Source organism: Phyllobates terribilis, unplaced genomic scaffold (assembly GCF_046119375.1).
Source record: "Phyllobates terribilis strain yellow unplaced genomic scaffold, ASM4611937v1 Scaffold_5__5_contigs__length_657084704, whole genome shotgun sequence".
Taxonomy (NCBI): Eukaryota; Metazoa; Chordata; class Amphibia; order Anura; family Dendrobatidae; genus Phyllobates; species Phyllobates terribilis.
The window spans coordinates 522,692,672-522,719,830 of NW_027362765.1; the positions used below are offsets into that span (position 1 = coordinate 522,692,672).

Consider the following 27,159-nt stretch of genomic DNA (forward strand, 5'->3'; position numbering starts at 1 on the left):
TTGCTTTCTATGGGTGAAAAAACTCTGCAAAAACATTGAAAGAAGTGACATGCTGCAGTTTGCCAAATCAGTCAGGAAAAAAAAACTGTGTGTGCCTGAGATTTCTGAAATCTCAGACATTGCTGGTACTGTAAGGGTACGTTCCCACAATCAGAACCAGCTGCGGCCCTGACGCTGCAGAACATCCGCACGATTATGCAAATGAGCGGATGCGCATTTTTTTTTTTCACATGCAGATTTTCCTCTATAGGGAAAATCCACAGGCGGACCTGCAAGAGAAATTGACATGCTGCAGATCTGAAAGACGCGCCGCATGTCAGTTTCCGCGGGTGATCCGGAGGTGCACAGGGATGCATAGTGGACATGGGATTTCTAGAAATCCCATCCACTATGCTGTAATGTCTGGCCTCTGCGGTGTGATAAATACGCAGCGTCAAAACTGCAGCAAATCCTGAACGTGGGAACGCACACTAAAATGCAGCTTAAAATTTGCATACAAAAAAGGCTGCAAAAACGCAACATGTGAACATAGCCTAACAAGTACAATGAAATCTGAGGATTATCAAGATGATGACCCAATGCACATGTGTAAAAGTACACAATAATGGTTAAGGAGGAAAAAAGTAAATGTTTTAGACCTCATTGAGACATCTGTGTTGCACGTATGTATCCGTTTTTTCATGGATACAACAGGTACCCATTATAATGTACGTTTTTTTTTCACATGTTTTGTGTTTTTTTTTCCGGTATCACAAATGAAAAGGAACAATACAAGTCTTTGGGTCCGTGAAAAACATGTACAGTTCAGGGATGGCATCTGTGTGCTGTCCGTGTTTAACATTGCAAAGTATAGGAGAATCTTTGTCATTTATTTATCCATCTCTAAAAAACACTGATGACACACTGATGGTAAAAAACAGACATACGGACCAAACACTGATGACACTGATCCAAAACAAGATGACACCTGTATCATTTTTTCATGGACATGTTTGAACACCGACATGAGAATGAGTCCTTAGCCTGGCCAGCAATAAGTCCTGTTCTACATCCAAATGAGCGGAGATCTGCAAACTTTTAAGAGCTTGAGAGGATGGCAGTGGAAGAGTTGAAACTACCAGCAGACAAGAACAAGAAGCTCATAGTTGGCAACAAAAATATTTGGAGGCTTTTCATTGTTACCAAGGGTTGTACAGCCAAGTACTGGGGAAGGGTGCCTTTAACCATGTCACATCCATGCCTTATACTATATTTCTTATTTCTTTATTTTTGGAAACAACTGCATAAATCAGGTCAACTTTTTGTTGAATGTATTCAGACAAGCTATTAAATATTCTAAAGTGTTGACTTTTTTATAATAACTCAAGGGCGCCGATAATGTTGGCCAAAACTGAATTTTGTTAGCCAATACTGTTACGTTGATACTACAATTGTATAGTTGTTCTTTCTTAATTTGACTACTTTTGTACCCCCCAAAAAATGTTTGTGTTGCCATAATGTGAGAATAATGGATCCCTATGAGGGCTTGCAAAAACAAAACGCCCTATATATATATATATATATATATATATATATATATATATATATATATATATATATATATACAGTGCCTGCAAGTAGTATTCAACCCCCTGCAGATTTAGCTGGTTTGATAAGATGCAAATAAGTTAGAGCCTTCAAACTGCAAACGAGAGTAGGTTTTATGAACAGAAGCATAAATCTTACAAACCAAAAAGTTATGTTGCTCAGTTGAATTTTATTAAATTTTAAACATAAAAGTGTGGGTCAATTATTATACAACCCCTATGTTTAATATTTTGTGGAATAACCCTTGTTTGCAATTACAGCTAATAATCGTCTTTTATAAGACCTGATCAGGCCGGCACAGGTCTGTGGAGTTATCTTGGCCCACTCCTCCATGCAGATCTTCTCCAAGTTATCTAGGTTCTTTGGGTGTCTCATGTGGACTTTATTCTTGAGCTCCTTCCACAAGTTTTCAATTGGGTTAAGGTCAGGAGACTGACTAGGCCACTCCAACACCTTGACTTTTTCCCTATTGAACCAGGCCTTGGTTTTCTTGGCTGTGTGCTTTGGGTCGTTATCTTGTTGGAAGATGAAATTACGACCCATCTTAAGATCCTTGATGGAGGAGCGGAGGTTCTTGGCCAAAATCTCCAGGTAGGCCGTGCTATCCATCTTCCCATGGATGCGGACCAGATGGCCAGGCCCCTTGGCTGAGAAACAGCCCCACCGCATGATGCTGCCACCACCATGCTTGACTGTAGGGATGGTATTCTTGGGGTCGTATGCAGTGCCATCCAGTCTCCAAACGTCACGTGTGTGGTTGGCACCAAAGATCTCAATCTTGGTCTCATCAGACCATAGAACCTTGAACCAGTCTGTCTCAGAGTCCTCCAAGTGATCATGAGCAAACTGTAGACGAGCCTTGACATGACGCTTTGATAGTAAAGGTACCTTACGGGCTCGTCTGGAACGGAGACCATTGCGGTGGAGTACGTTACTTATGGTATTGACTGAAACCAATGTCCCCACTGCCATGAGATCTTCCTGGAGCTCCTTCCTTGTTGTCCTTGGGTTAGCCTTGACTCTTCGGACAAGCCTGGCCTCGGCACGGGAGGACACTTTCAAAGGCTGTCCTGGCCGTGGAAGGCTAACAGTAGTTCCATAAGCCTTCCACTTACGGATGATGCTCCCAACAGTGGAGACAGGTAGGCCCAACTCCTTGGAAAGGGTTTTGTACCCCTTGCCAGCCTTGTGACCCTCCACGATCTTGTCTCTGATGGCCTTGGAATGCTCCTTTGTCTTTCCCATGTTGACCATGTCTGAGTGCTGTTCACAAGTTTGGGGAGGGTCTTAAATAGTCAGAAAAGGCTGGCAAAAGAGATCTTTAATCCACACATGTGAAGCTCATTATTCTTGGTGCCTGAACTACTTCTTAATACTTTAGGGGGACCAAACAGAATTCTTGTGGTTTGAGGGGTTGAATAATAAATGACACTCTGAATTAACGTTTAAAAAAAAATAAATAAATAAAAATTTGCTGCAGTGCATTTCCCACTTCCAGGCTGATCTACAGTACAAATGTCACAATGCCAAGTTAATTCCGCATGTGTCAACCAGCTAAATCTGCAGGGGGTTGAATACTACTTGTAGGCACTGTGTATATATATATATATATATTACACACACATTGCTCAAAAAAATAAAGGGAACACTTAAACAACAGAGTATAGCTCCAAGTAAATCAAACTTCTGTGAAATCAAACTGTCCACTTAGGAAGCAACACTGATTGACAATCAATTTCACATGCCATTGTGCAAATGGAATAGACAATAGATGGAAATTATTGGCAATTATCAAGACACACTCAATAAAGGAGTGGTTCTGCAGGTGGGGACCACAGACCACATCTCAGTACCAATGCTTTCTGGCTGATGTTTTGGTCACTTTTGAATGTTGGTTGTGCTTTCACACTCGTGGTAGCATGAGACGGACTCTACAACCCACTGAAGTTGCTCATGTAGTGCAGCTCATCCAGGATGGCACATCAATGCGAGCTGTGCCAAGAAGGTTTGCTGTGTCTGTCAGCGTAGTGTCCAGATGCTGGAGGCGCTACCAGGAGACAGGCCAATACACCAGGAGACGTGGAGGGGGCCGTAGGAGGGCAACAACCCAGCAGCAGGACCGCAGTGTATATATATATATATATATATATATATATATATATATATATATATGTATATGTATATACACTCCTCAAAAAAATAAAGGGAACACTCAAATAACACATCCTAGATCTGAATGAATGAAATATTCTCATTGAATACTTTGTTCTGTACAAAGTGGAATGTGCTGACAACAAAATCACACAAAAATCATCAATGAAAATCAAATTTATTAACCAATGGAGGCCGAGATTTGGAGTCACCCCCAAAATTAAAGTGGAAAAACACACTACAGGCTGATCCAACTTTGATGTAATGTCCTTAAAACTAGTCAAAATGAGGCTCAGTATTGTGTGTGGCCTCCACGTGCCTGTATGACCTCCTTACAACGCCTTGGCATTGTCTTGATGAGGTTGCGGATGGTCTCCTGTGGGATCTCCTCCCTGACCTGGACTAAAGCATCCGCCAACTCCTGGACAGTCTGTGGTGCAACATGACGTTGGTGGATGGAGCGAGACATGATGTCCCAGATGTGCTCAATCGGATTCAGGTCTGGGGAACGGTCGGGCCAGTCCATAGCTTCAATGCCTTCATCTTGCAGGAACTGCTGACACACTCCAGCCACATTAGGTCTGGCATTCTACTGCATTAGGAGGAACCCAGGGCCAACCGCACCAGCATATGGTCTCACAAGGGGTCTGAGGATCTCCTCTCGGTACCTAATGGCAGTCAGGTTACCTCTGGCGAGCACATGGAGGGCTGTGCGGCCCTCCAAAGAAATGCCACTCCACACCATTACTGACCCACTGCCAAACCGGTCATGCTGAAGGATGTTCCAGGCTGCAGATCACTCTCCACGGCGTCTCCAGACTCTGTCACGTCTGTCACATGTGCTCAGTGTGAACCTGCTTTCATTTGTGAAGAGCACAGGGCGCCAGTGGCGACTTTGCCAATCCTGGTGTTTTGTGGCAAATGCCAAGTGTCCTGCATGGTGTTGGGCTGTGAGCACAACCCCCATCTGTGGATGTCAGGCCCTCATACCACCCTCACGGAGTTGATTTGTAACCGTTTGTACAGACACATGCACATTTGTGGGCTGCTGGAGGTCATTTTTGCAGGGCTCTGACAGTGCTCCTCCTGTTCCTCCTTGCACAAAGGTGGAGGTAGCGGTCCTGCTGTTGGGTTGTTGCCCTCCTACGGCCCCTCCACGTCTCCTGGTGTACTGGCCTGTCTCCTGGTAGCGCCTCCTACCTCTGGACACTACGCTGACAAACACAGCAAACCTTCTTGCCACAGCTCGCATTGATGTGCCATCCTGGATGAGCTGCACTACCTGAGCAACTTCTGTGGGTTGTAGAGTCCGTCTCATGCTACCACGAGTGTGAAAGCACAACCAACATTCAAAAGTGACTAAAACATCAGCCAGAAAGCATTGGTACTGAGATGTGGTCTGTGGTCCCCACCTGCAGAACCACTCCTTTATTGAGGGTGTCTTGATAACTGCCAATAATTTCCATCTATTGTCTGTTCCATTTGCACAACAGCATGTGACATTGATTGTCAATCAGTGTTGCTTCCTAAGTGGACAGTTTGATTTCACAGAAGTTTGATTTACTTGGAGTTATATTCAGTTGTTTAAGTGTTCCCTTTATTTTTTTGAGCAGTGTGTATATATATATATATATATATATATATATATATATATATATATATATATATATATATATATATACATACATATACATATATATACAGTATATATATAATACTCATATTATCAAGATGTTAAAACAACATGAACAAATCATTTTAGTAAAACGCTTTTGGATATCTTAAAAAAAAAAAAAAAAAAAAACACAGGTGCAAAAGTCTACTCTGCTATCACTGGGACTTACTTCTGAAATCACTTGGTTATTTAGGAAATAACAAAGCTGCCAGACAGGGCCGGCGTCAACACCCGGCGCTCCCAGGCAAGTGCCGTGGCCCTGAGCAGGCGTGGGGCCCCACTCACCGTCGGGCACCCCGGCGCGCTATTGGACCCGTGAGCGGTGCGGTGCCGTTGTCAGCGCCCGCTTCCCCCCCGCTTGCTCAGGGCCCTGGCAACCGGCACAATACTTACCTCTCCCCGTGTCTCCTGAGAAGCTTCGGTGTCTTCTGTGTCCTCTGACTGTGATGTCTCAGGTCAGAGGGCGTGGTGACCTCTTTACACCGCGCTCTCTCCTGAGCCGTCACAGCGCAGAGCGGGAAGACGTCGGCGACGCAGCTGAGGAGTCCGGAGCAGCGACAGGTGAGAAGTGAGGTGAGTATTTGATTTTTTTTTTTTTTTTAATGTATGGAGGCATGTGGCATTAAAGGGGGGGGTGTATGTGACATCCTGCATGGGGCATTATAGGGGGGGTGACATCCTGCATGGGGCATTATAAGGGGGGTGTGACATCCTGCATGGGGAGATTATAAGAGAGGGGGGTGTGACATCCTGCATGGGGCATTATATGGGGGGGTGACATCCTGCATGGGGCATTATAAGGGTAGGGGTGTGTGACATCCTGCATGGGGCATTATAAAGGAGGGGGGGTGACATCCTGCATGGGGCATTATAAGGGAGGGGGGGTGACATCCTGCATGGGGCATTATAAGGGAGGGGGTGCGTGACATCCTGCATGCGGCATTATAAAGGAGGGGGTGTGTGACATCCTGCATGGGGCATTATAAGGGGGGGTGGAGTGACATCCTGCATGGGGCATTATAAGGGGTGAGTGACATCTTGCATGGGCCATTATAAGGGGGCGGAAGTGACATCCTGCATGGGGAATTATAAGGGGGCCGGAAGTGACATCCTGCAAGAGACATTATAAGGGAGGGGGGGAGAGGTGACATCTTGCATGGGGCATTAAAAGGAGGGGAAGTGACATCCTGCATGGGGCATTATATGGGGGGAGTGACATCCTGCATGGGGCGCTATATGGGGGGTGACATCCTGTATGGGGCATTATAAGGGGGGTGACAATGCACGGGGCATTATAAGGGGGGGTGATATCCTGCATGGGGCATTATAAGGGGGGTGACATCCTGCATGGGGTATTATAAGGGGGGGTGACATAATGCATGGGGCATTATAAGGGGGGTGACATAATGCATGGGGCATTATAAGGGGGGTGACATAATGCATGGGGCATTATAAGGGGGGTGACATAATGCACGGGGCATTATGAGGGGGGGTGACATCCTGCATGGGGCATTATAAGGGGGTGAGGGTGACATCCTGCATGGGACATTATAAGGGGGGGTGACATCCTGCATGGGGCATTATAAGGGGGGTGACATCCTGCATGAGGCATTATAAGGGGGGGTGACATAATGCATGGGGCATTATAAGGGGGGGTGACATCCTCCATGGGGTATTATAAGGGGGGTGACATAATGCATGGGGCATTATAAGGGGGGGGGTGACATCCTGAATGGGGCATTATGTGGGGGGAACAGCCTGCATGAGGCATTATGTGGGGGGAACAGCCTGCATGGAGCATTATGTGGGGGCATAGCCTGCATGGAGCGTTATATGGGGGCCAGTATTCTTTATGGAGCGTTATGTGGGGGCACAGCCTGCATGGAGTGTTATATGGGAGCCAGTATTCTGTATGGAGCATTATATGGGGGCCAGTATTCTGTATGGAGTGTTGTATGGGAGCCAGTATTCTGTATGGAGCGTTATATGGGGGCCAGTATCCGGTATGGCACGTTATATGGGGGCCAGTATTTTGTATGTAGCGATTCGCCGGTTTCTGAGTTATTGTGGAATTTACAATAGATATCGGTCATGTAATGTAAGAAGTGAAATCTTCGGCATTGTACTATATATATATTTCTCTGTGGTATCTGTGCATCATGAATCGTGGTATGTGTTAAAGGGGCCCACTGAGACTCTTTCGCCTAGGGCCCACAAAAACCTGGAGCCGGCCCTGCTGCCAGACTATGTATTAATCCTTCACTATGTACTTCTCCTGTGTTTAAGAAAAGATTTGGAAGCTGATGGTTATATACCCAGCATTCAGTAAGCCAGCCTCTCTCTGCAGTCGCCGAGCCGTCAGGAGCTGGAGCAGCCTTTCTCTTGCTTGGAGTCATTGTACGCTGTGCATTAATAAATGCGCTTTTAGGCTCTTAAATTTGCCTCTTATCTAACATAGCTTAATGTTAACTCATTGCCGTCAATCAAGCTTCTTTTACAAAAGATTCATCTGTCTCTTCTTTTGGATCATTTCACGATCATTCACTGATATTGGATATTGCCATTAATGACTACTAAACTTTCCCGCTAAAATGCAAGTTATACGTTATTAAATTCTGGTAACTTAAAGGATATCTGTCAGTAGGATCAACCCTCCTAAGCCATCTATATGAGAATGTAGGACATAGGAAGCTGAATAAAATGATACTTTGATATCTGCGATCTAATGTCTTATTCCAGCGAAATCCACTTTTTTCTTAATATGTAAATGAGCTGTTAAGATCTGTGGGCCGGACACTGATCTGTATGTAAATCTGCCTCCAGAGATTATTGTACATGAAAGTGAGTGTTACCAGTGTGAGACATGTAATGACTGACAGTCTGCTATCCTGATCTACATGTCTCACATTGGTAATGTCCCTTTCTTTTAAAATAAACTCTAGAGGCAGATTCTCATGCAGATCTATGTCTGGCCCATAGATCTTAACAGCTCATTTACAGTGCCCTGAAAAAGTATTTATACCCCATGAAGTTTTCCAATTTTTTTCACGTTTTCACTCAAGATTTTATTTAAAGGCATCAAACTACAGGGGGTTGAATACAAATGCATTTCACAATTTTCAGATTTACATTTTTAAAATAATTAGAAAACCATATATCATTTCCTTTACACTTCACAATTACGTACTACTTTGTGTTGGTATACCACATAAAATACATGTTAGTTTGTGAGTGTAACGCAAGGATGTCAAACTCAAATACACAAAGGGCCAAAATTAAAATCTTGGACAAAGTCGCAGGGCAACCTTGATATTTATAAAAAAAAAATGTCTACGATTGAGGAAGTTTATCCTTATAATCAAATATAACGATGAACTTTTTCATATGGAAACAAACTTAAAGGGGCTGTGCCATGAACAAAGTACATTTTAATTAATACATCTTAGAATAAAAAATTGGCATAATGTATGTTATTTAAGAGCAGTGAAAAACATATGGCCCAATGGCCTAATTTAAATATGTAATAACAAAAGATAAAAAAACTTGAATAATACAGATAATAAAGTATTATGCAAACAAAAGTGCCCCCCAAACACAGTATGATACACCCACAGTGAATTCCTCCACAGTACTGTCCACACGCATGGTATGATGACCCTACTGTACCCCCCCCCCTTAATCTCCCTGACAAAGAATGGTCACCCCCATCACAGTATGATGCTCCAACTGTAATCCCCACCTAGTCCTCCATACAGTATAACTGGTCCCTGTATTGCTTTCCATACAGTATAATAGCCCTAAAGTGCTCCATATGGTATATTGGGCCCTTCATAGTCCTCCATACAGTATAATGGTCCCTTCATAGTGCTCCATACAATATAATGGGCACCACATAGTGCTCCATACAGTATAATGGCCCCACATAATGCTCCATACAGTATAATGGGCCCCCTATAATGCTCCATACAGTATAATGGCTTCACATAGTGCTCCATACAGTATAAAGGGCCCCATGTAGTGCTCCATACAGTATAATATGCCCCACATTGTGCTCCATACAGTATAATGCTCCCGACATAGTGCTACATACAGTATAATGCGCCCCACAAAGTGCTCCATACAGTATAATAGGCCCCACATTAAAAAAATACTCACCTCTGCCTGTTCCCCCGCTGCTCCGGTCTCTTCATGGCAGGGCTGTGGAGTCAGTAAGCCAAACCACGGACTCCGACTCGGACTCCTCAATTTCCCTGACTTCCGACTCCAACTCTGACTCCACAGCACGGCCTCACTACTGAGCGTGTACATAAAGTGCAGCACAGATTCATCACAACTAAAAGCTGAGTTCCTTAGATCAGGAATAGAACAGACATTTAGGCTATGTGCCCACGATGCAGAAATGCTGCATATTTTTTACGCTTCTCCCTGGCATGCGTTTTTCCCGCCATGTAGAAGCGTTTGTGAAGCGTCTTTGCATGCATTTCTGCATGCGGGTTATCAAGCGCTTTTCCAAGCGATTTTAGCATCATTTGGAAAAGTGCTTGACAACTTGTTCACACTATATAAATCCATGCAACTGGCAAACGGCATGGATTTATAGTAGTGTGACCAAGTAATAGTTAAAAAAAAGAAAAAGTGATAAAAAAATAAAGTTTATACTCCCCTTCCGTTGTCCTCCCGGTGTTATCTCCGTCGCGTCCGGTGTGTTGGGCGGCTCGCGCTGTTGTGAAGGACCTGCGGTGACGTCATTGAGTCATGTGATGGGTCGCATGACTCAGTGACGTCATGGCAGGTCCTTCACAACAGCGCAAGCATTGGAAGACACCGGACGGAGCAGACAAAACATCGGGAGGACACCGGAAGGTGAGTATAAACTTTATTTTTTATTTTAAATTCTTTTTTTTACAGTTTCTATGGTACCCAGGTCTGGATGAGACTCTCCTCTCCTCCAGGCCTGGGTACCATCCGCAAATAGAAACGCATAATATCCGTGTGTACAAATGTACTGTCACGGATATTATGCGTTTCAATGCAAGTCAATGGCGGCGATTACGCTGCGTGTCCGCAAAATTAATGGACGTGCTGCGGATTTTTGAGCGCATCATAAATGCTGTGGAAAAATCCACAGCATGGGCATTGACATTGCGGCTTGTCATTGGGGACCATGGGGGGGCGGATTACCAAGCGTTTTCCAAGCGTTTATGCTGCGGAAATTCCGCAGCATAAACGCTTGGAAAATGCATAGTGGGCACACAGCCTTATAGGACATTTCATAAATTTTCCAAATTCTTATGAAAACATTTACAGCACATTCTGCATTGTAATACTGTACTCAATTTATTATATATTTTAGGAGTCCGACTTCACAGCCCTGCTTCATGGTGTGTTCAGATCCTCTACACAACTCGGTACAGCAGGCACATTGTAATGATGTCATCGCGCCCGCTGCGCTGAGACGTCTGACGCAAAGGGAGAGTGATGGGAGAAGTAAAGTCAGCTGACACTCCGTCCTCCATCATTACTTTCAACTGTATCGGTATATAGGATGCCAATATAGTTGAAAGTGCGACGCCGGTGACTAGGGGAAAATATATTCGGGGCACCCGCACTGTGTTGTGGGCCAAATGTACTCACCCTGCGGGCCAGATTTAGTCCATGGGCCAGAGTTTAACATATGTGGTGTAACATGGAAAAATGTTGCAAAGTTCAGGGGGCATAAATACATCTTCAAGACACTGTACATATTAAGAAAAAACATGGATTTCTCTGGAATAAAACATCAGATCGCAGGTATCAAGGTATCATTTTATTCAGCTTCCTATGACCTGCATGTCCATATAGACGGCTTAGGAGGGTTGATCCTACTGATTCCCTTTAAAGGGGTTGTCCTTGGATATAAATAATAATTTGCAAATACATATTAAAAGGTGACCCGACTTTCCAATGTTTTTACCAAACTCCAGCCACGTTAGAAGCATTTTTAGTATGTGGTCACGGGTTGTCTCCACCTCCTGATTTTTCTTTTCTAATCCCCTGCATCTCCAATATTTTTTCACTGAGGGGAGCCTTGAATTGGTGGTCTTGGAAAGTGTATGATGTGGCCCCCTTTCTAATGTGAAAAAAACTACATTTTCCATGAGTCATTGTCTCTTTTATGCCTCTAATTATGTCGCTCAGTTCACTTTATCTGTTTCATTCATTGGTGAGTTGTGTGTAAAGCGCTGTGCTCAGGACTGGATTCACTTACCTGTGCTACAGCGAAGAATCCATGGCGAGGAAGCAGCGCTCCTCGATTATTACTCAGCGCTATTTCCCCGTACTGTGTTCTTTGCTGTTCATGGCTTTAGTGCACTTATAGAACATAGCTAGTACGCATGCGCAGTATTGTAACCCTCCATTGCCTGCATATAATAAAGGAAACACATCTGTGCATGCCCCAGTTTAATTACAAATTATGTAATTTGGATATTGGAAAATATATTCGGAAATCCAATTAATATTTGTTTGCAAAATATCCAAGTAACTCTTTACATCTCTGATCAATGCCTTTTTATGTGAAAGTCGGCCTCTCCAACCCTTGTTGGTCAATTATTAATGCTGATATAGCCAAGTCTGGCCCAAAAGAGCCCAACACATGGTACTAAATTCAACTTGCTTTTTGATTTGTGTGGCGGCCTGCCGACTTTCATCATTTTTTGGGGAGAGAGGTATTGGCAGTTAAAATGCGAACACCCCATCCCTCAATTTTCCAGCTATATAAGCTAATTTTGGCAGCAGCTTGCTCTGTTTTTCTATAGGGAAAATCTAAATGCTGAGCCGAGCCAAATGTTTGTGTCTAAGGAGGTGTTAAGGGAGATATCTGTTGTCCAGCATCTAAGGTGTATGGGCACCTTAAAGGGGATGTTGCTCCCATTCCTCCGGGCTTCCTGCTTGCCAGGGGAGAACGGGGCGGTCCGCTCCTGATTGATTGACAGTCCGGACCAGCTGCATGATTGCTCCGCTAACTGGGCTGTGTGCCCACAATGTGTTTTTTAAGCGTTTCCGCAGTGGCAAAAACGCTGCAGAAACACTTAAAAAAATGCATGGTAGAAGGCCTGCCATGTTCCCCAATGATAATCTGCATGTGCTGTGCACATGCTGCGGAAATTTCCGCTGCGGATTATCATTGCGGAAAAAAAACGCAGCACTACCAATTATTTTGCGGAAGCGCTGCGTTTTCGCTGCCGTTGACTTGCATTAGAACGCATGGATTACGCTTCACTAGATAAGGACATGCGGAATCCATGTGTTCTAATGTGCTGATGGTACCCAGGTGTGGAGGAGAGGAGACTCTCCTCCGGACCCGGGTACCATAGAAAACTGTGAAAAAAAGAATAAAATAAAAAATAAAGATTAGATTTACCTTCTGATGGCCCCTGGTGCGCTCGTCCTTTCATGCTGGCAGAGCGCGATGGACTGAAGGACCTGCGCTGGCGTCATAGTCATGTGACAGGTCACGCGATACTGACGTCAGCAGGTCCTTCAGTGTACTGCTGCCGGCCGCCAGGGGGGAGGGAAGCAAGACAGCGGGGGCCATCGGAAGGTAAGTATAGATTTATTTTTTTATTTTTTATCATTCTTTCGGTCACACTATATAAATCCATGCCGGCTGCATGGATTTATATAGTGTGACCAAGTTGTCAAGCACTTTCCAAGTGATGCTAAAAATCGCCTGGAAAGTGCTTGTCAACCCGCATGCGGAAATGCATGTGAAGAACGCTTCACATCCGCATGTCCCTGGCAGGAAAACGCATGTACAATCCGCATGTACAATCCGCATGTGTTTTTTTCTGCCAGAGAGATGCAGAAACGCTCAGGAAAAAATCCGGAGCATTTCTGCATCGTGGGCACATAGCCTGTGAACTCTTCCATGCTACAAAAAAAGGCAGCAGCTGAGGAGCACGGAGGCAGTGAAGATAGGAGGATTCAGTAATCCAGCCAGCTTCAGATGAGTGCTTCCAAGCTCTTTAATAAAAAGCTTACAGGAGACCAGCCACCGCTGGTAGACCTATACAACGAGCAGTACACAATAGAAAAAAAAAAATCCCTCCATTCTGGAGAACGGAGAAGATTTTTAATAACAGTTAAATTGCAAAGCTGTTTGTTCTTACAAGCATTTTATGATTTGAAGCCTAAATGGAGCTGACACTGCTATAGCAAATCCCAGGCTGTGCATCTCTGCTGAGATGAATAGGAGATATCAACAAGAATATACAACCATTTGATCAGCTGGCAGTATGAGACAGGAATTGTGTCCAGCCATGTTGCCAAGGGCTGCACTGAAAGGCATCTTGGGCTGCATGTATCCATAGGTAGTACATTTGGGATCTATAGACTGTCCATGAATGTTTTTTCAGGGCATATGTCAGAACAAATCCTTTCCATCCTTCTAGGATATTTTCTGGTCGGTTTAGCGTCTGTTTATGGGATATTGTATTTATGTCACTTGGAGCACTGTGATTCTCTTCCCACACGTCCATGTGCAAACACAATGAAGGTCATTCAGTATTGGATTTCCATCATGGACTTGCAGTGGGATTATCATATGTGCCAGGTAGCCAAGCTGTGATGGTATGTTTGGAGATCATGCTTCTAACATATAGATGATTAGCTCCTGTTTGTCTTTTCACTAATTAAAAAATGTGAACAGGTTGAGCTGTGAAGTGGCCTTTCCAGTGATTGGATGTCCGTGAAGGTCCATATTGAAGCTCCGGAGAGTTGCTGGATTGCTTGAGTGTTAGGCTATGTGCCCACGATGCAGAAATGCTGCAGATTTTTTCCGCATCTCCCTGGCAGGAAAAACGCATCCTGATTTTACATGTGTTTTTCCTGCCAGGTAGAAGCGTTTGTCAAGCGTTTTTGCATGCATTTCTGCATGTGGGTTATCAAGCGCTTTTCCAAGCGATTTTAGCATCAGGATTTATATAGTGTGACCAAGTAATAGTTAAAAAAAAGAATAAAAATGGTAAAAAATAAAGATTATACTTACCTTCCGATGGCCCCCGGTGTTTTCTCCGCTATGTCCGGTTTGTTGTACGTCTCACGGTGGTCTAAAAGGACCTGCGTTAACGTCATTTAGTCATATGATAGGTCATGCGACCGCCAAAGTCACATGTGCCCATACTTATATTATGCGATTCAATGCAAGTCAATGGCGGAAAATACGCTGCGTGTCCGCAAAATTAATGGACATGCTGCGTATTTTTCCGCAATGATAATCCGCAGCGGAAATTTCTGCAGCATGTGCACAGCACATGCGGATCATCATTGGGGACCATGGGGCACGTATTACCAAGCGTTTTTAAGTGTTTTCGCTGCGGCAATTCCGCTGCAGAATCGCTTAAAAAACGCATGGTAGAAGGTCTGCCATGTTCCCCAATGATAATCCACATCTGCTGTGCACATGCTGCGGAAATTTCCGCTGCGGATTATCATTGCGGAAAAATCCGCAGCACTACCAATTATTTTGCGGAATCGCGGCTTTTTTTGCCGCCATTGACTTGCATTGAATCGCATAATATCCGCATCACTACATGTGCACATGCGGATATCATGCGGTTCAATGTGCGGATGGTACCCGGGTTTGGAGAAGAGGAGACTCTCCTCCGGACCCGGGTACCATAGAACCTGTAAAAAAAAAGAATAAAATAAAAAATATACATTATACTTACCTTCCGATGGCCCCCGGTTTCCATAGCGATCCCTCCTGGCTCGCCAGCAGCTCGCGATGGTCTAAAAGGACCTGCCATTACGTCATTTAGTCATGTGACTGGTCACGCGACCGCTGACGTCGGCGGTGGCGTGACCCGTCACATGACTAAATGACGTCATGGAAGGTCTTTTAGACCACCGCTAGACACCGGGGACACCAGACGGATCGGATAAGGACACTAGGAGCCATCAGAAGGTAAGTATAATATTTTTTTTTTACCATTCTTTTGGTCACACTATATAAATCCATGCCGGTTGCATGGATTTATATAGTGTGACCAAGTTGACAAGAACTTTCCAAGTATTGCTAAAATCGATTGGAAAGCGCTTGTCAACCCGCATGCAGAAATGCATGTGAAGAACGCTTCACATCCGCATGTCCCTGGCAGGAAAAACGCTTGTACAATCCGCATGTACAATCCACATGTATAATCCGCATGTACAATCCACATGTATAATCCGCATGTACAATCCGCATGTACAATCCACATGTACAATCCGCATGTACAATCCGCATGCATTTTTTCTGCCAGGGAGATGCAGAAACGCTCAGAAATAATCCGGTGCATTTCTGCATCGTGGGCACATAGCCTTAATGTTTGGGTCAGTGATGTGGCTCCTACTGTTATGCATGTTGTAGAAATGTATGGAGTTAGAAAACATTGGGACGACAATTTCTATAGGGGCTAAATGGTTTGATTCCTCTATAGCAACATATACCGGTCTGGTATAAAGCTCTAGGCACTTGTCGCTGCTTGTCAATGTGATTGTGGCATTGTCAGCAGTGACATCTTCAAAACTGTGTTTCTTGTTGAGTCTAATGAAGAATGTAAATGTACAATAATAAAGATATTATACTGAGAACTGATTGTGCATGAAGAACGGATATTGAAAGGAATAGCACTTAGAATAAGTATAAAGATCATCTGGTATTTTTTTCTCTCTTTTCCATAGGACCACAGAGTGGAAAGCTCCATTTTCCAGAATCCTGCAAAGCTCCATCTGACAATTGGGACCTTGGTTTTGCTTAATGAGAATGAAGTAACTCAGGCTTGTCAACTTCTTCAGAACTGCAAAGAAGAATTTCTGGAGTAAGGAAATTGCTCCTTATATACAGCCACTTTTATAACAGACATGATTTTTGTGACCGCTTGCATACCAGATAATCAGATGTCAGCTGTTGAAGTTTTCACGTGCTCTTAAAGGGTATTCAGACTATGCAACCTGTTGATTGATTCCCGTGCCGGTCGGGATGCGCTGACTTGGGATTTCTGGATGTGCACTTGACGTCACAGGGACACACTGACTATGTAAGAGAAGAAAAATAGAATAAGGAAACAAGTGACTCGCCCAGGGGGATATGGGGGACTCGGTACCCGGGCCTTTACCTTCTTGGGATGTCACGGCGGTCGGCTCCCGGGCCCATACCCTGTGGTCACTCTTAAAAAGGGGTTGTTGCTCGAAAGGATGAATAACAGTTTTGTCTTGTGACGCCACCTGTGGTTCCCGGTAATGGGTACCAGCGTTGCTGCAGACCTCTGGAGCAGATGTTAGGGCAGCCGGTTTGGTGCGGCTACCCACAGGCAGAGCTCAGCTCCAGGGCAGTGTAGGTGCAGATGGTGATGCTGGGCGTTGTAGTGCAGGGGCGATAACGCAGCAGCAATAACTGACAGAGACAGTGGGGTGCAGTCGTCCGAGTTTACTCACAGTTATTAGGTTCCTCAGGTTGCACTGTACAGGTGACAGCCTCCCACCTCGCGCTGCGTTTACCAGGTAGGGGTTCAGCACTCCCTCAAGTTTCTCAAGAGCACTTAACGGGACCCCTCTCTTTATGTTCCTTGCTTAGCCGACTTCCCGCTCTGGGTCTCTCCCTCCTGCCCTGCGCCCCGCCACACAAAGTCCCGTTCAGGTACCTCGAGATCCCTCTGGGCAACTTGGAGTTCCCGGACCTTACTTGGTGCCCTTTTTAGCGGCTTAGGTGTGGATGTGGCAACTGCACCTTGAAAGAGCAGAAGCCTCCGGTTTTCCAGCTGAGACTTAAAGTAACTCGGCTAGTCCTGGGACTGGTTCCCTTCTGGCGGCCTGATCCCTCTACCGCCTGGCAGATTCGGGCGTACGGGTGCCATCCTGCACTCACCGTACCCACTGGGATCCCTTTAGTTCCTGGAGCCTTCCTCCTGCTCCCACTCCTCTCTCAATCTTGGGCATGACAGGTCAAGCCTGCCTCCTGAGCGGAGCTCCTGAAGAGCCTCCGCTCCCTACGTCCTCACACTCTCCCACTCTCCGTTCCACTCCTAAAAAGATGGCTTCCCTATATATATATATATATGTCTCCTCTTCAAGTGCTCCACTGGTCTGTGTCCTCCACCCACACCCACTACATGGTTCCCCCTTACTTTGGTAGAAAGCTGTGCATAATGCCCTTCCAGCCGGTCTGGAGTAGTGTAGTGTTGAGTGCAGGTGTTGGGGTCCCGGGCAGCACTCCATCCTTACCTGAGAGAAGGAGATGCCACACCACTGGGTGAGGTGCAGTACCTCTGTGGCGACTGAACCCTCAGGGGCGCCACACAAGGAGGCAACGTTAAGAAATGAGCAGCTATTGGATGCTGTAAGGGGGTCATCTCCTGATTCACTGTCCAGATTCATTCTAGCTATCAGTGCTAGTTCTGTGCCATAAATCTGCTGCTCTGATGTACTAGAGTTTATAATTGTGACTGTAATCCTGAGTTCTTTTGGCTGTCCAGTTTTATGTTGGTAGGTCTATCAGAGACCAGCGCTATTTAGCTATCATTTCAACTAGGTCTTGGTTATTTTAACGCTTTATATTTAATACATGAGCATATCTTTTGAAGTTGTTATACATTCAGTGATGCATTGTTTATTTTATTATTTCATTTTAAGTAAAATTTGCGCTGGAAAACCTTTGGAAGTGGAAGTATCTGGAATAGAATATATGAATGATGATCCAGCAATGGTTGACGTCCTCTATGCCAAAGTCCAGATGAAGGATGGATCAGAAAGGTTGGTTATTATGCAGGTTTTGTCATCCCTTTCACTATTACCCAATGTTTTTCTTGCTCTGCCCTGATTATATGTGCATGATTAAAAGCGCAGAGAATCAGTGAATACAATGTGCATAAGAAACTTACTCAACGCTTTACATTAAAGTGTAACCGTCTTTTTAATTTTTATTTCATACATCAGTAGTACACATAAAAATAAGCAACTACTGTATGTAATAAGTCTTATCAGAAATATTTGCTTCTTTCACAGACATTATCAAAATTCTCAATTCTGAGGTAAAATCTGTATTCAGTGAAGACAGACTTTCCCATTACTGAGATAGCAAGGGGCAGCTGCTGCTAATAATATGTTAGGTAGAAGGTGTCACGATTCAGCCTATTGGTGTGTCTGGAAGAAGTGAGTGACAGTTCAGCCATCCAATCAGGGCTGGGGAGTGCCGGGGATTCCTCCATGTGTCTGCTATTCGAGTCATTACCTGGCTCTCTGCCTTCAATCAGTGCCAGTTGTAGCTTTGCTCAAAGGGCGTACACTTGCTCTGTTCTCTGTGTTCCTGTGTTTGATCTTTGTTGCCCGAATTTGGAGCTTGCTTTTGACTATCCGTTTGCCTTGCCCTTTTGTCTTCATCTGCTATCTTCCTCGAATTCTGACCTCGGACTGTGACCTGACTACACCTTTGTATATGATGAATCCTTTGTCATGCAAGGTGTAGGAAAGACTAAGTGCAACACGAAGGGTAGGGAGAAAAGGGGGCCCAGACTCTAGGGAAAGGGGGTCGTGGAGACCTTCTAGGCTGACCTATATCACCCTGTCTCCCCTAATGTCCCTATATTGGTTCCACACCAATCGCCGCACTGGAACCTCGCCCTGTCTTTCTCTGGCATTTGGCCCTGGCTAGGGAAGGCAGAGGATGAGCGCTAGTCGATCCCCACTGACAACTAAGGACAACAAAGGGGAACAAACAAGGGAAGATAGCTTAGCTTTAGTCGACTTCAGAGAGATGAACACACGTCCTCTTAGCACCAGAGAGAAAGAAGTACTGCACTAGCTCAAAGCCTTCACAAGGGGTCATGTGAGTATCGCCGGCACCTCCCTCTAGCAAACAACAGGTATTTATACACCCAGGCCAGGGTGTTAACTAGCAAGAGGAAGGTAGCCACTGGGTCCTAGAGAGACAGCTTCTAAGGAGGTGTCTGTAATGCCAAACTAAGAGATCTCCTGCAACCAACTGTCACTTCTGACACACCCGTGACTTCCTCTTGGTATCTGAACCCGTACCTCTTGACTAACCAAGCCTCACGGCTTTTCTGTGAGTAGTGGTTAGCATCACAGATGGGAAGAGGGAAGATCTAGAGGCAAAGCTCCTCCTTCTCCTCCTATCTACATAGAATTGTATCAGTAGCGGCTGCCATCTCCCATCTCAGTAATGGGGAGAGTCTGTCCTCACTGAATATGGATGAATGAGAATTTTGATAATGACTGATCAATTTTGGCAGAAAAAGCAGCAGATTTCTCTAATAAGATATATTACAGAGTTGCTTATTTTCATGTGCACTATTGATTTATGAAATAAAAATTAGAACAACGGTTGTGCTTTAATTCCATTTAGTTTTTTTGCATTAAGTACAACTAGCACTGCTGCACTTTGCAGAATTTGTTCCAAATGTCACTTAGACTAAAGGCATGCAGAATTCTGAATTGCTTACCTCCATAGTTTTTTGTGGGTTACTTAACTGTCTGTCCACAGTACAGAACATGGCAAAAAGCGCTGCAAAACCCGTTAGCCATTTTTGCAGCATTTTTATGCTTTCTCATTGCTTTCTATGGGTGAAAAAACACTGTAAATGCAATGAATTCTCGCCTGGCCAACAGCGATTCCTCCTGACCTTTTCAGCCATACACATACAATCCTGACTTTTCCAACCATTGCAGTGGACTTAATAAGGGGTAGGGGAATATACCGCTGCCATATATATCGGCATGCTGTATCTCAAATGCCCGAACCTTCTTTCATCTGTCACATGTCCATTTTATACAAAACTTAATAAAAATGTAAAATAAAAAAAATGTATTATATTTATGTATATATTGTTCACAACAGCTAGATTTTAGATGTGTTTTTTTTTTTTTTTTACAATCAATTAGACATTGAAAGATGAAAGTATTTCTTGATGCTCCAATCTTATGTGGATTTTTTACACACTGAAGTATTGTGTTGTATAAATTTGTCTAGCGATCCAGCTAAATGCAGCATTGTTCCCAGACGTTGTGACACACCAGGTATAGACGAGCACTGTCGGTAGGCTAATGTGTGGCTCTATGGGTGCTCGGATTGAATTAGGCTGTTAATAAAACCGGTATTGGATAAAGGAGCATCTATATTGGAGTCTCAGACAGCAGAAATTTCATCCGACCACCTTTGACTCCACAGTTATCCTTCCACGAAGCTGGCATGTATCTGGGCCAGACAATCAGGGAATTGAGGCTCTGTCTTACTTTTAGATAAGATTATCATGTTCTTGGCAAATTCACAGTCTGTTCATCTTGAAGTGAAGCTCGTCTCTGGTTTAAATGTGAAATTCCAATCCTTCTATGGCTAAAATCATTATCTTTGATTCATTTCAATGTCAATAGACATTACCAGTTCTTTACAGCATTACTCATCGGAAAGAGTCAGGTTTGCCGGCCTTGATTTCAGAACACTTTACTTATATCAAAGGCTATAATGTAATATAAAAATTCATTGTAGGAAACATCCAAATTATTAACAGGTGGGCACAACCCAAATAGCAAGAAGGATCAAAAGTAGGACCGCCAGTAAAACATGTACAAAAATAGTATTTTCATCCACATTCTCAAACATTTATTGGAGCATAGAGGAGCATGACATGATGGACTACTTCAATAATTCACGTCTATGTGTGTGCTATGCTTATGAATACATCTGTAATCTTCATCAAAGAATCCAGGAAAAAAAATGCAGCTTTCACAAATGATGTAATTAAATCACAAGGAGTACTTTATTTCTGCAAGCATGGTCATAAGATGTGAAACTGAACTGCTACATCTCAGAATATGAGAAAATATATAAAGGTTTTTGGATATACAATGTAGCAATTTCATCACAGAGAGGTTTTAAAAACCCCTAAAAAGCACTGATTGGTGCATTTACAAGACCATGCCCAGGCCTAATGTAATGGGTCACAAGGCTATGGCTATGTTCACACTGGGCGCTTTTTCAGCTTTTTTTATGCGATTTTTATACAAATTTGCAGCTGCGTTGTACAGTACCAGCAAAGTCTATGAGATTTCAGAAATCTCATGCACACACATTGGTTTTTGTGTCATCAGTATTTTGTGCTTTGCATGTTTTTTTGCACAATAGAGCATGTCCCTTCTTTCAGCGTTTTTTTTTAGTGTTTTTCACCCATTGAAAGTAATGGGTGGTGAAAAATCGCATAGTGTGAACATAGCTATCAGGTTTTGCTGCGTTTTTAGTGAAAAAAAGCAAGTACATCAGTATGAGAAACTCATTTATTTTTCTGATTTTGCCATCTTGTCTGCAGTTTGGATTAGGACAGTTAAATTAAATTAGTGATTAGTGTTGAGTAGTGTTGAGCATTCCGATACTGAAATATCGGGTATCGGCCGATATTCGCGGTATCGGAATTCCGATACTTAATTCCGATACTTTTGCAATATCGTATACCGGAATCGGAAGTTCCCATAATGCAATGAGACATTTTCATTTTATTCAGCCAATGAGGATCCTAAGAAGTGTGGGCACATCCTGTTAGGCATGTAGGCATCTTAACTAATGGCATGGCTGTGATTGGCTGCTGAAATGATGTCATGATGCACTATAAAAGCCACCGCCGCCATTTTGAGCTCACTCTGCTGTGAATTCAGTTAGGGATAGGACGCTGTTGTTCTGAGGGACAGTTTTAGCTACCTATTTGCTCTATACTGCTTTACCCAAGCTACTTTCTAAATCACTGTGCCTTGCAGTGCTAGTGCACAGTTCCCTGTGCTGTTCACCGCTGTCTGCAAGGTCTGGTGTGTGAGTGCAGCTCACCCTGTAGTGTGTGCTTCAGCCAAGTCTGGTTGTAGTGCACTCAGTGTGTGTCACTGCCTCATACATTGTCCTTTTTTGCCAATTCATAATTTTTCCTGATATCTCCTATTAGTGTGGTGGTTCCATCTGTATTCAGCTAAATTGGTTCCAAACACACTATATAGGAGTAGATAGAGAAATTTTTTTGGTCTTGCAGCGCTAGTGCACAGTGCTCTGCATCTGTACTGTTCACCGCTGTCTGCAAGGTCTGGTGTGTGAGTGCAGCACGCCCTGTAGTGTGTGCTTCAACCCCGTCTGGTTGTAGTGCACTCAGTGTGTGTCACTGCCTCATACATTGTCCTTTTTTGCCAATTCATAATTTTTCCTGATATCTCCTATTAGTGTGGTGGTTCCATCCGTATTCAGCTAAATTGATTCCAAACACACTATATAGGAGTAGATAGAGGAGCCTTTCTGCAGCCTTGGGCCCTGCAGCCCCAGCCAGATTAGTATTAGCCTATTTTTTGCAGCCTCATCTATTGCATTGTAGGTTACCTTCCTACATTGTAATAGCTACAAAAAGTTTGTGATACTATCGTTATTACATCTTTAGGCACATCCAGTGTCTTTTTGTGACAAAAAAAAACCTAAATAAAGTTCACCAAACACTCCACTTTACAGTTGTGTAGGCCACATTAGCTCATATTAAAGTCTAGTCCACACTTTATAAAATTAGTGTTTCTTATACCTGTTAGCAGCTGTTCAGGAATAAGCACACTAAGCCCTTAGTACTTTTCTGCCTATCTTTATCAGTCTACCAAGATGAAGAAGGCAGGGAGTAAGGCATGTGGTCGTGGGCGTGGGCGTGGAGTTTCTGCAGGGAGAGGATGTGAGGATTCTGTGCCTGCAGGGAGAGGACGTGGGGATTCTGTGCCTGCTGCGGGCACCAGTGACTCAGCATCCCCCAGTTTTACCAGGGAACAGTCCTTTATGCGCAGCTTTGTAGGAGCTAGCCGTACCCCACTGCTGCGCGAGGACCAAATTGAAGCCGTTGTCGGATGGATGGCAGCTAACGCATCGACTTCAATTAGTTCCAGATCCTCTCAGGTCCTGAGCACTGAAGAGCACCCATCTGTCTCTTCACCACCTGCCAAATTGCCCAGGCAGTCAGAGAGCCCTGGACAGGAGCCATCTCTACTTCTGTTCTCTGAATCTCTTGGCTTGGAAAGAGGGGGCCAGCCAAGCAGAATTCGAGAATTTGAAGAAGAGGTAGTATGCATTGATGCGCAACCGTTTTGTCTCTCTGAATCTGAAGAGGCGGGTGGGCCAGTGCCTATGGTCAGCAGCACACCTCAGTACGCATCTGATGATGAGACTCAGGTGCCACTTTCTGGTGCGTACTGTGCTGTCGAGACTACCCAGGAGAAGCAGTTGTTTGAAGAGGGTGGTGTAGATGATGAGGTCCTTGACCCATCATGGCATGAGGGACAGGAAGGTGGTGGGAGCAGCTCTGAGGAAGAGATTCCCCGAACGGCCCAAAAAGGAGGGAGAGGGAGGGGGCAGACTTGGTTACCTGTAGCCTCCACTTCGGCACCCATTAGGAGCATGGCTCTTCCAAAATCCAAAGCGGGCGCTCCCAAGACTTGCAGTGCCCGGTCCTTTTTTGACACAGTTGCAGATGACATTTGCTTTGTCAAATGCAAGCTGTGTAATCAGAAGGTGAAAAGAGGGAAAAGTGTCAGCAACCTCAATACCACAAATATGTGGAAACATGTGCGGACCAAGCACGTGGTGGAGTTACACAAACACACTGAAGACCTAGGCCAACCTACAGCGCCACCTACCACCTCTTCAGCTCGTGTTGTAGCCTCTTCCTCCAGCTCACACACAGCTGGTTCGGCTTCCTCACAGGATCGCCATGGAAGAATCTCTGGCACTGTTGTACAGAGACACAGTGTAATTCCACCCACAGCACCACTTTCCCAGTCATCCTCACACTCCCAGGCCAGTCTACAGCCATCGTTAGCACAGGCATGGGAGAAAAGGCGCCCATACTCGGCAAACCACCCCCGAGCACAGGCTCTGAATGCTGGCATTGCTAAACTACTGGCCCTTGAAATGCTATCATTCAGGCTGGTGGAGACTGACACATTCCGTAACTTTATGGCATTGGCAGTCCCACAATACAACGTGCCCAGCCGCTTTTATTTCAGCAGGCAAGCTGTCCCTGCCCTGCAACATCATGTGGAGGGAAAAATTAAACATGCGCTACAAAACGCCGTCAGTAGCAAGGTCCACCTGACCACTGATGCGTGGACCAGTAATCATGGACAGGGACGATACCTTTCCCTCACTGCCCATTGGGTAAATGTTGTGGAGCCGGGTACAGATCTTGAGAGTGGCGCTGTACGTGTTCTGCCAACTCCAAGGATTGCAGGAATCCAGTCTGTACACATTGACTCCTCCTCATACTCCAGTTCCTCTGAATCAGCGCTGCAGGAGCCGTCACGGTCTACCTCCACATCGACCCGTGAACGGTTACCTGTTATGATGACCGATATGAGCACAGCCGTGGCCAAACGTCAACAGGCCGTATTAAAATTAATTTCTTTGGGGAATCGAAGCCACACAGCGCAGGAGCTCTGGAATGCCATCAAGCAGCAGAGTGACGTGTGGTTTGTGCCAGCGAATCTCCAGCCAGGCATGGTAGTGTGTGACAATGGCCGAAATCTGGTGGCAGCTCTGGGCCTAGGCAACCTCACTCACATCCCATGTCTGGCACATGTGCTCAACTTGGTCGTGCAGAGTTTTTTGAGGGACTATCCGGATCTTGATGCACTGCTTCACAAGGTCCGCATAGAGTGCGCTCATTTGCGGCGTTCCAGCAATGCAAGATCACGCATTGCAGCTCTGCAGCGCCGATTATGTCTTCCGGAACATCGCATCATATGTGACCTACCCACCAGGTGGAATTCAACGTTACATATGTTGGAGAGGTTGTGTGAGCAGCAGGCAGCAGTAATGGAGTACCAGCTGCAGCAGGCGCAAACAAGTCGCAGTGCGCGCCGTTCACACTTCACCACCACTGAGTGGGCCTCTATGAAGGACATTTGCCACGTTTTGCGTGCCTTCGATTATTCCACGCGGATGGCGAGTGCAGATGATGCACTAGTCAGCATGACTATCCCCCTTATCTGCCTGCTTGAAAAAACACTGCAAGCACTAAGGGACGAGGTTTTGGAAGAGGTGGAGGATGAGGAGTCACAAATGCCATCTGCTTCTCTACAGTCTGCGCAACGTGGTTCCTCACAAAGGCCTAGGCAGGGGACACTTTGTGAGGAGGATGAGGAGGAGTCAATGGATGAGGAAGACATCTGTCCAGAGGAGGGAGGTACACAATGCTCTAGTATTCAGTATCTAGAGCGAGGGTGGGGTGATGCAGAGCAGGCAGAGATCACGCCTCAAGCAGGGGACAGCGTTTCTTGGCCAGTTGGCAGTCTGCAGCACATGGTTGATTTCATGCTGCAGTGCCTGAGAAACGACCGCCGCATCGCCCACATTCTCAACACGGCTGATTATGGGGTGTCCACCCTCCTAGATCCTCGCTACCGGGACAACTTACAAAGCCTCATAACACCGTTGAACCGGGAGCGTAAAATGCGGGAGTACCAAGACGCACTGGTGCATTCCATCATGTTCTCCATTCCAACCGAGAGCAGTGCTGCTAGTGCTTTACAAAGAAGCTCAGTGCGTCGAGGCAGTGGAGGAAGCTCTGCACAAAGAGGGAGCAGAAGCAGCGCCTCAGCACAAGGCAAGACCAGTATGGCCGAAATGTGGCAAAGTTTTGTGTCCCCGCCGCCACAAATGTCTACACCATCACAGACGGCTCCAGTCAGCAGGAGGCAACGTTTCCGTCAGATGGTGACAGACTACATGTCTTGCCCTCTTAGTGTACTCCCAGACGGCTCTTCTCCCTTCAAGTTTTGGGTCTGTAAGCTGGATACATGGCCAGAGCTTAGTCAGTATGCACTGGAGGTGCTAGCTTGCCCTGCTGCTAGTGTATTATCGGAACGCGTCTTTAGTGCCGCAGGTGGTGTACTAACAGACCGTCGCATGCGACTATCCTCCGATAACGTTGACCGGCTTACTTTTCTCAAAATGAACAAGGCCTGGATCTCTCATGAATTTGCCAGTCCTCTTCCAGAATAAATAATTGGTTGGCAACAGTATCCAGGTCTCCTGTTCTGTTCATGTTTCTACCACCTGAACTGTAATCCCTGAGCTCCAACACCGCCAGTTGGCGCTCGGAAGTGCCGTCTGCACAGTCAACACTTGCTGCCGTGTTATTGGGGTTCAGTAACGTCAGCTGTTCCCCTGCTGTGCGGATGGCAATTTCTCCTGCTCTGTCCACATTCTCACTACTACAGATTTTAAAGTTGCTCCAATTACACCTCTGGCTCCTCTGTTTTCAGTATTATCCCTGAGCTCCAACACCGCCAGTTGGCGCTCGGAAGTGCCGTCTGCACAGTCAACACTTGCTGCCGTGTTATTGGGGTTCAGTAACGTCAGCTGTTCCCCTGCTGTGCGGACGGCAATTTCTCCTGCTCTGTCCACATCCACTGTACTACTGATTTAAAACCTCCTCCAAATACACCTCTGGCTCCTCTGTTTTCAGTATTATCCCTGAGCTCCAACACCGCCAGTTGGCGCTCGGAAGTGCCGTCTGCACAGTCAACACTTGCTACCATGTTATTGGGGTTCAGTAACGTCAGCTGTTCCCCTGCTGTGCGGATGGCAATTTCTCCTGCTCTGTCCACATTCTCACTACTACAGATTTTAAAGTTGCTCCAATTACACCTCTGGCTCCTCTGTTTTCAGTATTATCCCTGAGCTCCAACACCGCCAGTTGGCGCTCGGAAGT

General features: G+C 45.2%; 1 protein-coding gene across 5 annotated transcripts in view; it reads left to right on the forward strand.

Moving 5' to 3' along the window:
- Nucleotides 1–27,159, forward strand: part of ASCC1 (activating signal cointegrator 1 complex subunit 1) — a 419,091-nt gene that overhangs the window by 126,655 nt on the left and 265,277 nt on the right. For all 5 annotated transcript variants that reach the window (XM_073685719.1, XM_073685720.1, XM_073685717.1 and 2 more), the window contains exons 6-7: nt 16,118–16,254; nt 18,065–18,184. In XM_073685719.1, coding sequence (XP_073541820.1) covers nt 16,118–16,254; nt 18,065–18,184 — 257 coding nt within the window. The remainder of the gene's footprint in view (nt 1–16,117; nt 16,255–18,064; nt 18,185–27,159) is intronic.